This window comes from Centruroides sculpturatus, unplaced genomic scaffold, assembly GCF_000671375.1.
Source record: "Centruroides sculpturatus isolate CEXI.00-Female unplaced genomic scaffold, Cexi_2.0 scaffold31, whole genome shotgun sequence".
In the NCBI taxonomy this organism is placed as follows: domain Eukaryota; kingdom Metazoa; phylum Arthropoda; class Arachnida; order Scorpiones; family Buthidae; genus Centruroides; species Centruroides sculpturatus.
The window spans coordinates 78529-91313 of record NW_019384496.1 but is presented as its reverse complement, the minus strand read 5'-3'; the positions used below and the strand labels follow the sequence as shown (position 1 = coordinate 91313).

Below are 12785 nucleotides of genomic sequence, written 5' to 3'. Positions count from 1 at the left end.
ATAAAACAAACTACTTACCACAAGAATTAATGAGATGTTTTAAAACAGCAAGAGTTCCAATTCTTACTTTCTCATTATAATTCTCAAGTTTTTGCATAAGAAAACTAATTAACCTACTGCTGTAGGCTGAAGCTAAATTTTAATATATTTTATTAGATTATTTTGTTATTATTAATTAAAGAAAAAATTTAAACAAACTAACTTAAAACTGTAAAACATCTCAGAACTTCGTTATGATTTTTTACTCCAATTGGCTGAGAATAATCTGGTAGAATACAAGCCTAAATTGAAAAATAATTTTTAATAATTCATTCTAATTCATAAATTTTAATTAATAAATTATCTATCTTACTTGTGGAAAGAGAGAATTTAAAATAGTTTCTAACTGAAGTTCTAAAGATGTACTTTCATTCTGAATAGCTGCATCTAAAATCATACATAAACCCTGAAATATTAAAAATAAATACACACAATTAATACAATAAAGAAAAAACTTCATTGATGTGTTAGAGTTGAAATTGAAATTAATTATTAGGAATATTAATATCAGAACTTAAATTAATAAATTCATACCTCAAAACAAAAACCTTCAAAATGGCTGAAAACATTTGGAAAAATGAATAAAAAGGCTGCATTTTAAAGGTTTTTGTTTCGAGATATAAGTTGTATTTGTGCAGTTACAGAAGAGCGTAAATTAATAAATTCCATAAAGCCAACATAAAGTATCTTATATTAGGGATAATTACAGTCATGAACAAATATGATTATTGAAAAAAATTTAAAATATAAACACAAATCTTCAATTTTTATTTTATTGGATTCTTATCTACAAATGCTATATATACTTGTACAGTGCCTTTCATAATGATATGACTGAAAGTGTTATCAAGTTTTCAAACAAACCAGCAAAGAAAGAGGTCAAGCTCAAATAAACTTTTTGATTACAATATTTTATTATTAATTAAAATCAAATGCTAATTAAAACAAACAAAATAAAAAAAATCTATCCTATTATCTCAGATATTTTGTATTGCAAAATAATATGACCATTTCATAAAAATCAGAATTACTATCTTGTTATTACATAAGCTTCAGAAATTATTCCAACGAAAACAACCTTCTAGGTAACTTTTTTACTGTGGAACTTCCAGTTAATCATGTTTGTAAGATTGGTCAAGGTAAACTTTAAGTGACTTTGAAAGAGGCCAGATTACAAATTGAAAAGATATTGGTAGATCAATGAAATCATTTGCTAAATGTTATATCAATATCTTGGCGCAATTGTGAATTTTTTCTTTTGAGTGATGACTATGGAAAGAAATCCCCAGGTTGAAGAGAAACGGATGATTTTGAAAAGACTAAGTAAAAAATTTCTTTTGAACAAGTAGCAATCTGCTTCTTGTTATGTCTAAATCTACACTGTCCAAAGTTGCCAGAAGAAGTGGATGTGCAATGTATGAAAATCAAAGCTACAGCTGCAAATGACAAAAAGGCATTTAAAAAATCAATTTAACTTGGCAAAATATAATGTTCTGGAAAAAATATGAAAGTGATATTTATTGATAAAAAATTTAATTTAGATGGTTTGGATAGTTGATGCATTATCACATCAATCCACATCCATCCAAACCATCTGCAAAAAACCAGAATTATTTTCCATACTTCTATGAAAAGGCTATAAGGGGAGATCTATCATTGTTTGGGCTGGCTGCAGATATTGTGGTAAGACAAATGATGATTTTTTTTAATCAGGAAAAATGGAAACTGTGGATTAACGAAAGCTTTTGGAAAACAATTTGTTGCTCTGTGCATATCAAATTGGCAGTTGTTTTTATTATGCAATAATATAATTAACAGTTCACACAGTACATAGTATCTGGGAATGATTTTTGGATAATGAAGTGCACATGATGATATGGCCAGCTGTCTCACCTGATCTGAATCTAATGGAAAATGTTTGGAGCATCTTAGGACAATATATGAAAGTGTTAAACAGTACAATACAGTATTTAAATTGAAAGCTGCAATAATTCCTAAATAAAAGGAAATTTATCCACAAATGTTATAGAGACTTTTATACTCAATATCAGATTGCATTTTTATTGTGATTCAGGAATCTAAGAAATACATGAAACATGAATGGAATGGCCAGCTACTAAGTCTAGTTAGTGGTCATATGATTTTGAAATACAGTTGACCCCCTATAACACTGTTGATTATTCCATTTTATATGAATTTCACGTTGTACAAGTCACTTAGATTTTACAAATATATGTGCTGAGCTGTGAATGGCTCATGCATTTGTAACAGTGTTATAGGGGGTGCTTTAAAAATTTATATTTTTAAAGCACATTTTTATTTGGTTATTGTATACAACAAACAAAGCGTTATTTTTCAAGGTTCAGTGCTTGTTGGGCTGCAATTTGATAAATTGTAGACCTAATTGTCAACCTGTAGACAAATTCCGACTGTCATCCATCTGTATATCTGTCCTTCCTTAACCTGGAGAACGGAATTAGATAAAAGAAAGCGGAGACCCGATATGGAAAGATTAGGGGCAGGAGGCCCAATTAACTATATACAAACTTTTAATTAACATTGGAAGTCACATTATTTCAATTCAAAAATTTTCCCTGAAAGGAGTTAGATAGATGACTGTCATGACCCTATTGTTAAAGGAAAAGTATGATGTACAGGGGCAAGACTACTAATTTGAGGTGGCGAGCATATATTTTATATTAATTAAATAAATTTTAAAATATGATTAAAAACTGCAGCTTGGCATTGTGACAATCTCACTGTAAATAATTGCTCATTCCTTACTTCAATGATTTTTAGCCAAATTACATGTGACTTTTGGGTGGTTTTATAATTATTAAATATAGTGTTTATATTTTAACATATTCAACTTAGATTGATATACTGGTATGTGATCTTTTATTCACTCATTTCATAATAAAACAAAAAACTATAAAATATAATTTTCAAGAGATCAATTCAAGAGACTTATACTATAATACAATACATTACTGTATTAAATTAATTACAATATAAATTTGTCCTGTTTTCCTGTATTTAAAAAGATAAAATAGATTTTATAGCTTAATATTCTTTTATGTTAATGTTTGTCAAAAACATAATTCAAAAATAATTCAGAAATTATAATTATTATAGTCAATTTTCATAACCTTTAAAAACAAACAGTAATTTTTTTCCTGTATTATTTATGATAAAAATTACACAAATTCAAGAAAAATACAAAGTTCAATTTTTATGGAAACATTTATACATATTAGTAATAATAATTTTTTAAATTTTCACAAATATTTGAATATTAATTTATACAAATTAAACTTTTTCTCATACATATAAGAATATATGTAAGAGGAAAACAATTATTTTATAATTAATTTTATAAATTTATAGGAAAAATATAAGTAAAAGTATGATCCCCAAATGAACCTAAACAAAATGATCCCTATAATTAATTGGGCTAATTATGCTATAATTAATAATTAGAAGCTAAGTAATTTGGTACTAGAGGTAGAGATTAGGTGTCATCTCGTATCTAAATTAATAATTATAATAATTTAGATAAGAGCTGGCTTAATTTCTAATTATTAATTATAGCATAGTAATAGCCTGATTAATTAAGGCAGTCGTTTGGCTTAGTATGTATACATTGAGTTTCGGGAAGTTGATATATGTAAAAATAAAATCTTTGTTCATTTTTTATGACATGATTTTTACTATGTAAACTGCACTAAAACTTTTTAAAACGAATTAAGTATATTGCATGAAATATTTATACAGAGGTCTGCAATTATTATTTTTAAGACTATCAGAAAAGAAGTATTATATAAATGGAAGAATTACTGTAATTTACAAAAAGAATTTTACAATTATAAAATAAAAATCTGTATTTAAAAAACGTTTAGAAATTTATTATTTGCTATTTTCCAATCTATATACATAATCCATTTAATGGGTATCCATCTATCCGTCTGTCCCATAACCATTTGATAACAGACACTAGAGGTGCCCCTATCNGGCTACTTTTTTGATAAAATATAGTCTGTGGGCGACTATGAATATGGGCAAACAATTTTAGGATTTTTATATGCGCATGCGTTAACATTCATTTGCATTTTTCATCAGGATAAATACAAACAGTATGGGTACGTTGCACAGACAGTCTATTATTGTAAGAATAAATTATTGAATTAAGATTTTTAAACATTAATTTAAATGAAAGAAAATTGTTCAACTTTAGCTTCACGGGCTACTTTCAAAACCTTTGCGGTAAATTGGTCGACCGCGGTCTACGTGTTGGCCATCCCTGTTATATAGTTTAAAAACCTTCAAGAAGCTTTTGTGAGAAGATAAAATATATTTATATATATTAAAATACTAATGTTAATCAAATCAACTACTATATTTTCTAAGAATTAAAAGTGAATTTTGTAAACTAAATGAACATAATTTGCATTTAATGAAAATTCTGATAAATAAAAGTATAATACTCTCTTTAAATCATTTTTCTGTTGATAAAGTTTATTATTAATAGAAGGCATACCTTGGCTTCTTTTGATTGAATCCATGTATTAAATAATACATCATAAGCACTACTAATTTCAGTGGAAAATGCAGACTTTTTAACAGTTGGATCTGGTGCTTTTTCAATATTTGCTAAGTATTCCAAAATAGCTTCAGAAAAATGAGACAAAGCTAAAAAGAATTTAATTAATTTAATAAAATTAAATAAAAAAAAAATCTAATTTAACATAACATGTACACAAAATAAACAGAGTTAATTACAACCATGTTTACATATTATCTTGTGTTTTCTAAACCATGTATTTATTACATTACAAACTATTCCATATTGTAATTGTAATTTATTTCATTTATTTTTAAACTGTAACAGAATATTACACTATTTTATTATAATTTTATACTAAATATCTAATATCTAATTTTATATATTCAATTTAATTTATTCTAAGATTAGTATCTAAAGTTTACAGTATGCCATAATTAATAAAGCATAAAATTTATAAAACAATTTTAAAAACAGTAATATAAATTTTTATTCAAAATTTTACCATAAGCAAAAATCCATTTTGTATTTTCTAACTTAACCATTCCCATCATAGGAAGCATCACACCTAATATGCCTTTTAAATATGGAACCATACCAAATACTAAAAAGAAAAATATTGCATTTTTAATCATTTGTTAAACTTATTCTCATTTATTTGTAAAAAGATAAAATTTATATTTATGAAAAGGAAAATTATAAAAGAAACAAGTAACTATTACCGTTTGCTGTAGCTAAATCTGCCAATGTTTGTATTATGTAAAAATGTGGAAGAGTTGGACCCAACTGAAATTTCATTAGAAGAAACTCCATTACTTCATTCTGATATTGTTGACCTAAAGAAACTATAATGCCACTTGCTGCTCCTTGCCATTCATTTACAATTTCCTGCATAAAATTATTAAAGTTAAGACATACTCATAAAAAAACTAATTACATAATTATATCTGAAAAACATATTCTCTTATATTTCATTTATATATTTTCTTATTAAAGTAAATATTTCTAACAAATACTAAAATCATTAATTATAACATTTCTTTAAAAGATAGCATATTCAGATTTACTTAAACTATGATTTTATGTTAAAAATTCAAATTCAGGCTTTTTGAACATTTTTGACAGATATCTTTCTTAAAAATAGTACAAATGTATTGCTGGTGTTACAAAGTGATTTGCTTTATTATGTTGTGAATTTTACTGAATTAAATTATTTATTTGTTACAAACTGTTTTAGACAAGTATCAATGACTGAGGCTAATGTGGCACTTTGGGACACAGGAACAAATCTGGGCAAACAACTCCCTTTGAATTTTGACGGAAAATATGTCTCAGATATGACAATCCAGCTGTCTCTATTGTAGACCTGGCTGAACCCATGGTGGGCATGAAACAAAAGTCTTCTTAGCACCCAAAGGGCAAAACAAATTTTAAATGAACAATTATTTATTGCGAAATTGTCACAATGCTGGGCTGCAATTTTAAATCACATTTTTAATTTATTAAATTTAAAATATATGTTCACCACCTCAAATTACCAGTGTCTTGTCCCTCTACATCATACATTTCCTGACAACAACAGTAATGCCAGTCATGCATATAACTCCTTTCTGGGAAAAATTTTTGAATTGAAATCATATGACTTCCGGTCTATACTGGAAGTTCATATATAGTTAATTGGGGCCACATGCCTCTGAGCTTTCTATATCCATTCTTGACTTTCATGTATCTAACTCCATTCTCGAGATTAAGGAAAGACAGAAAGATAGATGAACAGATGGACAAGAGTGTGAATTTATAGGTCTACAATTTTTTCAAATTGCAGCCCAAAAAATGAAGACAAGAATCACCATAGATTTCTTAGCAACTTACTACATTCTTGTTAGTGTTGATTTGAATTTGTTTTTAAACTGAATCTATCATGTAACATTATAGATTTAGTGGGCAGCAATTTGAAAAAAATTATATACCTATAAATTTCTATTGTTGACTGTCAGTCTGTCTTTCCTTAATCTTGAGAATGAGACCAGATATGGAAACCTTAAGGGCAGGAGGCCCAATTAAATATATATGAACTTCCATTTTGCACTGGAAGTCACATTGTGTCAATTCAAAAATTTTCCCAAAAGCAATTAACCCTAGATAAGTAATCATTCGTCCACACGACGACGCATCTCTGCCCGAAAGTGAAATTCAGAAACTTTCACGCGCTTCCTGCCGGTCATTCTTTTTCTACCTTAATAATTTGAATAAACAGTGCTATGTGTGATGTAATTGTGTTCACATGTCAATTAGAAATTGACTTATGGCCATTCCATAGTCCACTCAACGAAAGTGTAGTTACTACGTAAGTTTGTTGCAAAGTCATGTACATTATGTACATTGTTATGGCTGCAGATGTAAACAGTTAGTATGTGATAAATGCCATTCCCTATTTGGGAAAAGGGACTGATCCTCAGAAATAAATATTGGCTACATTTTTCATAAAGGAAATAACATCTATTTTACATGGAACAAACTGTAACATTACTATGGATAACAGGTTCACATCTGTATCTTTGGCAGATGAATTATTGAAGTAACCTTATAATTTGACCTTAGTTGGCACTCTTAGAAATAATGAAAGAGAAATTCCTGAAAAATCAAATTCTAAATCATGCGCTATTGGTACTTCAATATTTTGTAATGACGGCAATAAGACATTAGTTTTGTACAAAGCCAAGTCAAATAAAGTTGTTTATGTTTTGTCGACAATTCATGATCAACTTAACATCAATGAAAATACAGGAAAACCACAAATAATACATTTTTATAATAGTACAAAGGATGCAGTAGACACAGTAGATCAAATGTGTTCAAATATGAGTCAAAACAAAAAGGTGGCCACTATGTGTGTTTTATAATATGCTAAACCTATTGGCAATAAACAGCAATGCTATCTATGTCTCTAATAACATTAGAAACAAAAAAAAAACCATGTCCCGTTTGGGATTTCTTTACGAAGATGGAAGACAAACTCATGGAGCCCCGGCTACAACAGAAGTTACAGACAGTGCATTTGAGGCATGATATAAGAACCATAATACAGGATATTCTAGGTAATGTGCCCAGTGTAGAAGCTCCTACTCATTCTGCATCGAATCTGCATAAAATATGCTATTTATGTCTATCGAAAGCTCGACGAATGACAAAACACTGTTGCATGAAATGCAAAAATGCATTCCGCGGCCTTCATAACGTTAACATATATAGCAACTGTGTGTAATCTTATTTCATAAATATTTTGTCCTTATTTAGTTCCTATTTATCCATACTATTGTGCCATGTAACAAGTTCCTATTTTTATTAAACAATTCTGTTGATATTAACGTTTTTTAATGCATAGTCTGCTCAACGAATGTATAGCTATAATGTAACTGAAATTTAAGTTTAGTTATCTAGGGTTAATAGATGACTGGCACGATTCTATTGCTAATGGAAAAGTATGATTTACATACAAGGACAAGACACTACAGTATTCATTTGAGGTGAAGAGCATACATTTTAAATTAAATAAATTAAAAATTGAAGCTGGCATTATGACAATGTAACAATAAATAATTGCTTGTTTTTTATTATATATATACACACATATATATAAATATACACATACATACATACATATATATATATATATATATATATACACATTAAAGTTTGCAGCCTGTTTATATAGTTTAATTGACAAATTGTTATATTTTATTATGATTATAAGAATAACAGTAATAAAAAAAAATAATTACTATATTCATTTTAATAAATCTAATTTTTAGTTCTTTAAAAATAAAAAATTATTTTATTCAGTAACAGATTAATTAAGAATTTTTGGGACACAGTATATGAAGTTGGCTGCAATTTTAGACAACCAACCAACAATGGTTGCTATGGAAATGTAACATAGAATTTGTCTGATCAGTCTAGTGAACTATACAATGTGAAGCAATCTTTGAGACTGGTTTACACCATATGACTATAATCATAATTTTGTCTCACCCAAAAATTTATCTGCAAGTTTTGTCAGTGATTCAGGTGTTTACACAATGTACTAGAACATGACTTTCAAATTGTTCTAACTTGTGAAAATAAGCAAGAGCATTAATTTCTCTCAGAAGTGATAACAATGTGATCTAACACATGATTCTGATTTTGTCATTGATTGATTTGATGATGCAATAATAAGCAAAAAATCAGATACATTAGCTTTTCTGTGACATCAATGTGCTTGTCAAACCAAGATTGCCAATAAATCATGAGTTTGTTCAAAACAAGATGAATCTATGTGCATTGCAGTTTTGAGTGATAAAATGCGTAATTAAGGCATATTCATTTCATTTCTTTAAATATTGTTATTTGAAGTCTAAAACTTTGGCATGCATAAACATTTTAAAAGTATGTTTACTGTATGGCAAGTGGACTCAAAAAGGTTTGCCATTACTGGTCTAGAGTTTACCAAACTGAGAGTCTGTACTTGTGAGGCATCGTGTACATGCAATCAGCACATTTAGTAATCCACCATTGCTATCATTTATCATTATGAAATTTGATAAATGATTATGAAGGATTTTTAAATTTCAGTTTAATCTGTAATGCTTCCTTGGCATCACTATCAGATGAATTAATATTTATTGTTATATAAAATATAATGATAAATAATAATGATGTATTTTTTTAACATTAAAATCTATAGAACAATTAACATTTTCTGATTAAACAAATTTAAAATTCATTTAAAACAAAACAAAAATGAAAAAGTAAATCTAAATCTAAACATCTAAATCTTTCTTTTTTATAGAAAAAATTTGATAATTGCATTCTTTATAATTATACAGTGATAACCCGAACTTACGCGATAGGTGGGACCGAGTGATAACTGCGTAAGTTGAATTCGCATAAGTCGGGGTATAATTTCGCAATTTGTGTAAAATCCAAGTCGGATGTATGTAAGCTAATAAATGTTCTCGTTAATCTTATCTCGTCTTTTGATTTGTTCANTCAGGAATCTAAGAAATACATGAAACATGAATGGAATGGCCAGCTACTAAGTCTAGTTAGTGGTCATATGATTTTGAAATACAGTTGACCCCCTATAACACTGTTGATTATTCCATTTTATATGAATTTCACGTTGTACAAGTCACTTAGATTTTACAAATATATGTGCTGAGCTGTGAATGGCTCATGCATTTGTAACAGTGTTATAGGGGGTGCTTTAAAAATTTATATTTTTAAAGCACATTTTTATTTGGTTATTGTATACAACAAACAAAGCGTTATTTTTCAAGGTTCAGTGCTTGTTGGGCTGCAATTTGATAAATTGTAGACCTAATTGTCAACCTGTAGACAAATTCCGACTGTCATCCATCTGTATATCTGTCCTTCCTTAACCTGGAGAACGGAATTAGATAAAAGAAAGCGGAGACCCGATATGGAAAGATTAGGGGCAGGAGGCCCAATTAACTATATACAAACTTTTAATTAACATTGGAAGTCACATTATTTCAATTCAAAAATTTTCCCTGAAAGGAGTTAGATAGATGACTGTCATGACCCTATTGTTAAAGGAAAAGTATGATGTACAGGGGCAAGACTACTAATTTGAGGTGGCGAGCATATATTTTATATTAATTAAATAAATTTTAAAATATGATTAAAAACTGCAGCTTGGCATTGTGACAATCTCACTGTAAATAATTGCTCATTCCTTACTTCAATGATTTTTAGCCAAATTACATGTGACTTTTGGGTGGTTTTATAATTATTAAATATAGTGTTTATATTTTAACATATTCAACTTAGATTGATATACTGGTATGTGATCTTTTATTCACTCATTTCATAATAAAACAAAAAACTATAAAATATAATTTTCAAGAGATCAATTCAAGAGACTTATACTATAATACAATACATTACTGTATTAAATTAATTACAATATAAATTTGTCCTGTTTTCCTGTATTTAAAAAGATAAAATAGATTTTATAGCTTAATATTCTTTTATGTTAATGTTTGTCAAAAACATAATTCAAAAATAATTCAGAAATTATAATTATTATAGTCAATTTTCATAACCTTTAAAAACAAACAGTAATTTTTTTCCTGTATTATTTATGATAAAAATTACACAAATTCAAGAAAAATACAAAGTTCAATTTTTATGGAAACATTTATACATATTAGTAATAATAATTTTTTAAATTTTCACAAATATTTGAATATTAATTTATACAAATTAAACTTTTTCTCATACATATAAGAATATATGTAAGAGGAAAACAATTATTTTATAATTAATTTTATAAATTTATAGGAAAAATATAAGTAAAAGTATGATCCCCAAATGAACCTAAACAAAATGATCCCTATAATTAATTGGGCTAATTATGCTATAATTAATAATTAGAAGCTAAGTAATTTGGTACTAGAGGTAGAGATTAGGTGTCATCTCGTATCTAAATTAATAATTATAATAATTTAGATAAGAGCTGGCTTAATTTCTAATTATTAATTATAGCATAGTAATAGCCTGATTAATTAAGGCAGTCGTTTGGCTTAGTATGTATACATTGAGTTTCGGGAAGTTGATATATGTAAAAATAAAATCTTTGTTCATTTTTTATGACATGATTTTTACTATGTAAACTGCACTAAAACTTTTTAAAACGAATTAAGTATATTGCATGAAATATTTATACAGAGGTCTGCAATTATTATTTTTAAGACTATCAGAAAAGAAGTATTATATAAATGGAAGAATTACTGTAATTTACAAAAAGAATTTTACAATTATAAAATAAAAATCTGTATTTAAAAAACGTTTAGAAATTTATTATTTGCTATTTTCCAATCTATATACATAATCCATTTAATGGGTATCCATCTATCCGTCTGTCCCATAACCATTTGATAACAGACACTAGAGGTGCCCCTATCATGTGTCATATTTCAAACATTCAAATTAACAATTTTAATTCTTATTTAAATTAACAATATAAATTTTTATTATTCATTTGGCCAATAAATTATTATTTGGTCAATATAACAATATAAATAATTCAGTATATTTGTAATAGGAATTTATTATTTCAGGGGCTTATATCTCTCGAAGGGTCGCGAGTAGGGGTATGGTTCCTTTGACTTTATTGTTAGTACAGGGGTCTACGGTTTGGGGGGTTGCCACCTCTTCATTCGGAGGGTAAATCTTACCATTCGGATTTTAACAGAGCTGTAGAGCATATTGATAGGAACAAAAAAGTCAAAGGAACCGTGCCTCATGGAAATTTGTAAAAAACGCCCACTAGGGGGGCGTCCCAAGCTACTAGTATATTATATCTAAAAGATTCTACCATTAAATTTTTATTTAAAAAATGTTTATTAATTATTGGATAAAAATTAACCATATACCTGTGTTGTATAATATGACTCCTGTTGCCTTTTATATAGAGAAAGAATTCCAGGCACAACTTTAGGCAACTGTTCTTCCAATTTATCTCTCTCTAGAAGATGTGTCATATGACCTAATGCTTTGACAACTTCAGCTCTTACCTGAAGAAAAATGCTTATGATAAAATTAAATAATAATCAATAAAATTATATGTAATGTGATTAAATAAAGTATTAATGTTAAATGAAAGTATGTAAAACAAGACAAAAATATATTTGTTTATCAGAAAATGTGCTAACTGCATGTTAAAAGAGATTATTTTAATATTTTAAAATAAAAGAACATAAACTAAAGTAAAAATATTTTAATGAAATATGATCACAATATCTACACATATGCAATTTTCACATAAAAGTGAATTTGAATAATAAAAATTAAAAATACTTCTTAACTTGCCTTCACAACTATTTACTTTATTTATAGTTATATAGCAGGTGTGGCCAAACTTTTATCCCTTAGAGGCTACTTTTTTGATAAAATATAGTCTGTGGGCGACTATGAATATGGGCAAACAATTTTAGGATTTTTATATGCGCATGCGTTAACATTCATTTGCATTTTTCATCAGGATAAATACAAACAGTATGGGTACGTTGCACAGACAGTCTATTATTGTAAGAATAAATTATTGAATTAAGATTTTTAAACATTAATTTAAGTGAAAGCAAATTGTTCAACTTTAGCTTCGCAGGCTACTTTCAAA

General features: G+C 27.6%; 1 protein-coding gene across 4 annotated transcripts in view; it reads right to left on the bottom strand.

The window, feature by feature from the left end:
* The window catches only part of LOC111621934 (maestro heat-like repeat-containing protein family member 1), a 29237-nt gene extending 17042 nt beyond the window's left edge, over positions 1–12195 (bottom strand). For all 4 annotated transcript variants that reach the window (XM_023364182.1, XM_023364184.1, XM_023364183.1 and 1 more), the window contains exons 1-4: positions 12043–12195; positions 353–445; positions 203–281; positions 19–132 (exon numbers count right to left, since the gene is read on the bottom strand). In XM_023364182.1, the coding sequence (XP_023219950.1) occupies positions 19–132; positions 203–281; positions 353–445; positions 12043–12150 (394 nt within the window). In that variant the 5' untranslated portion in view covers positions 12151–12195. The remainder of the gene's footprint in view (positions 1–18; positions 133–202; positions 282–352; positions 446–12042) is intronic.
* Positions 12196–12785: the final 590 nt, after the last annotated feature.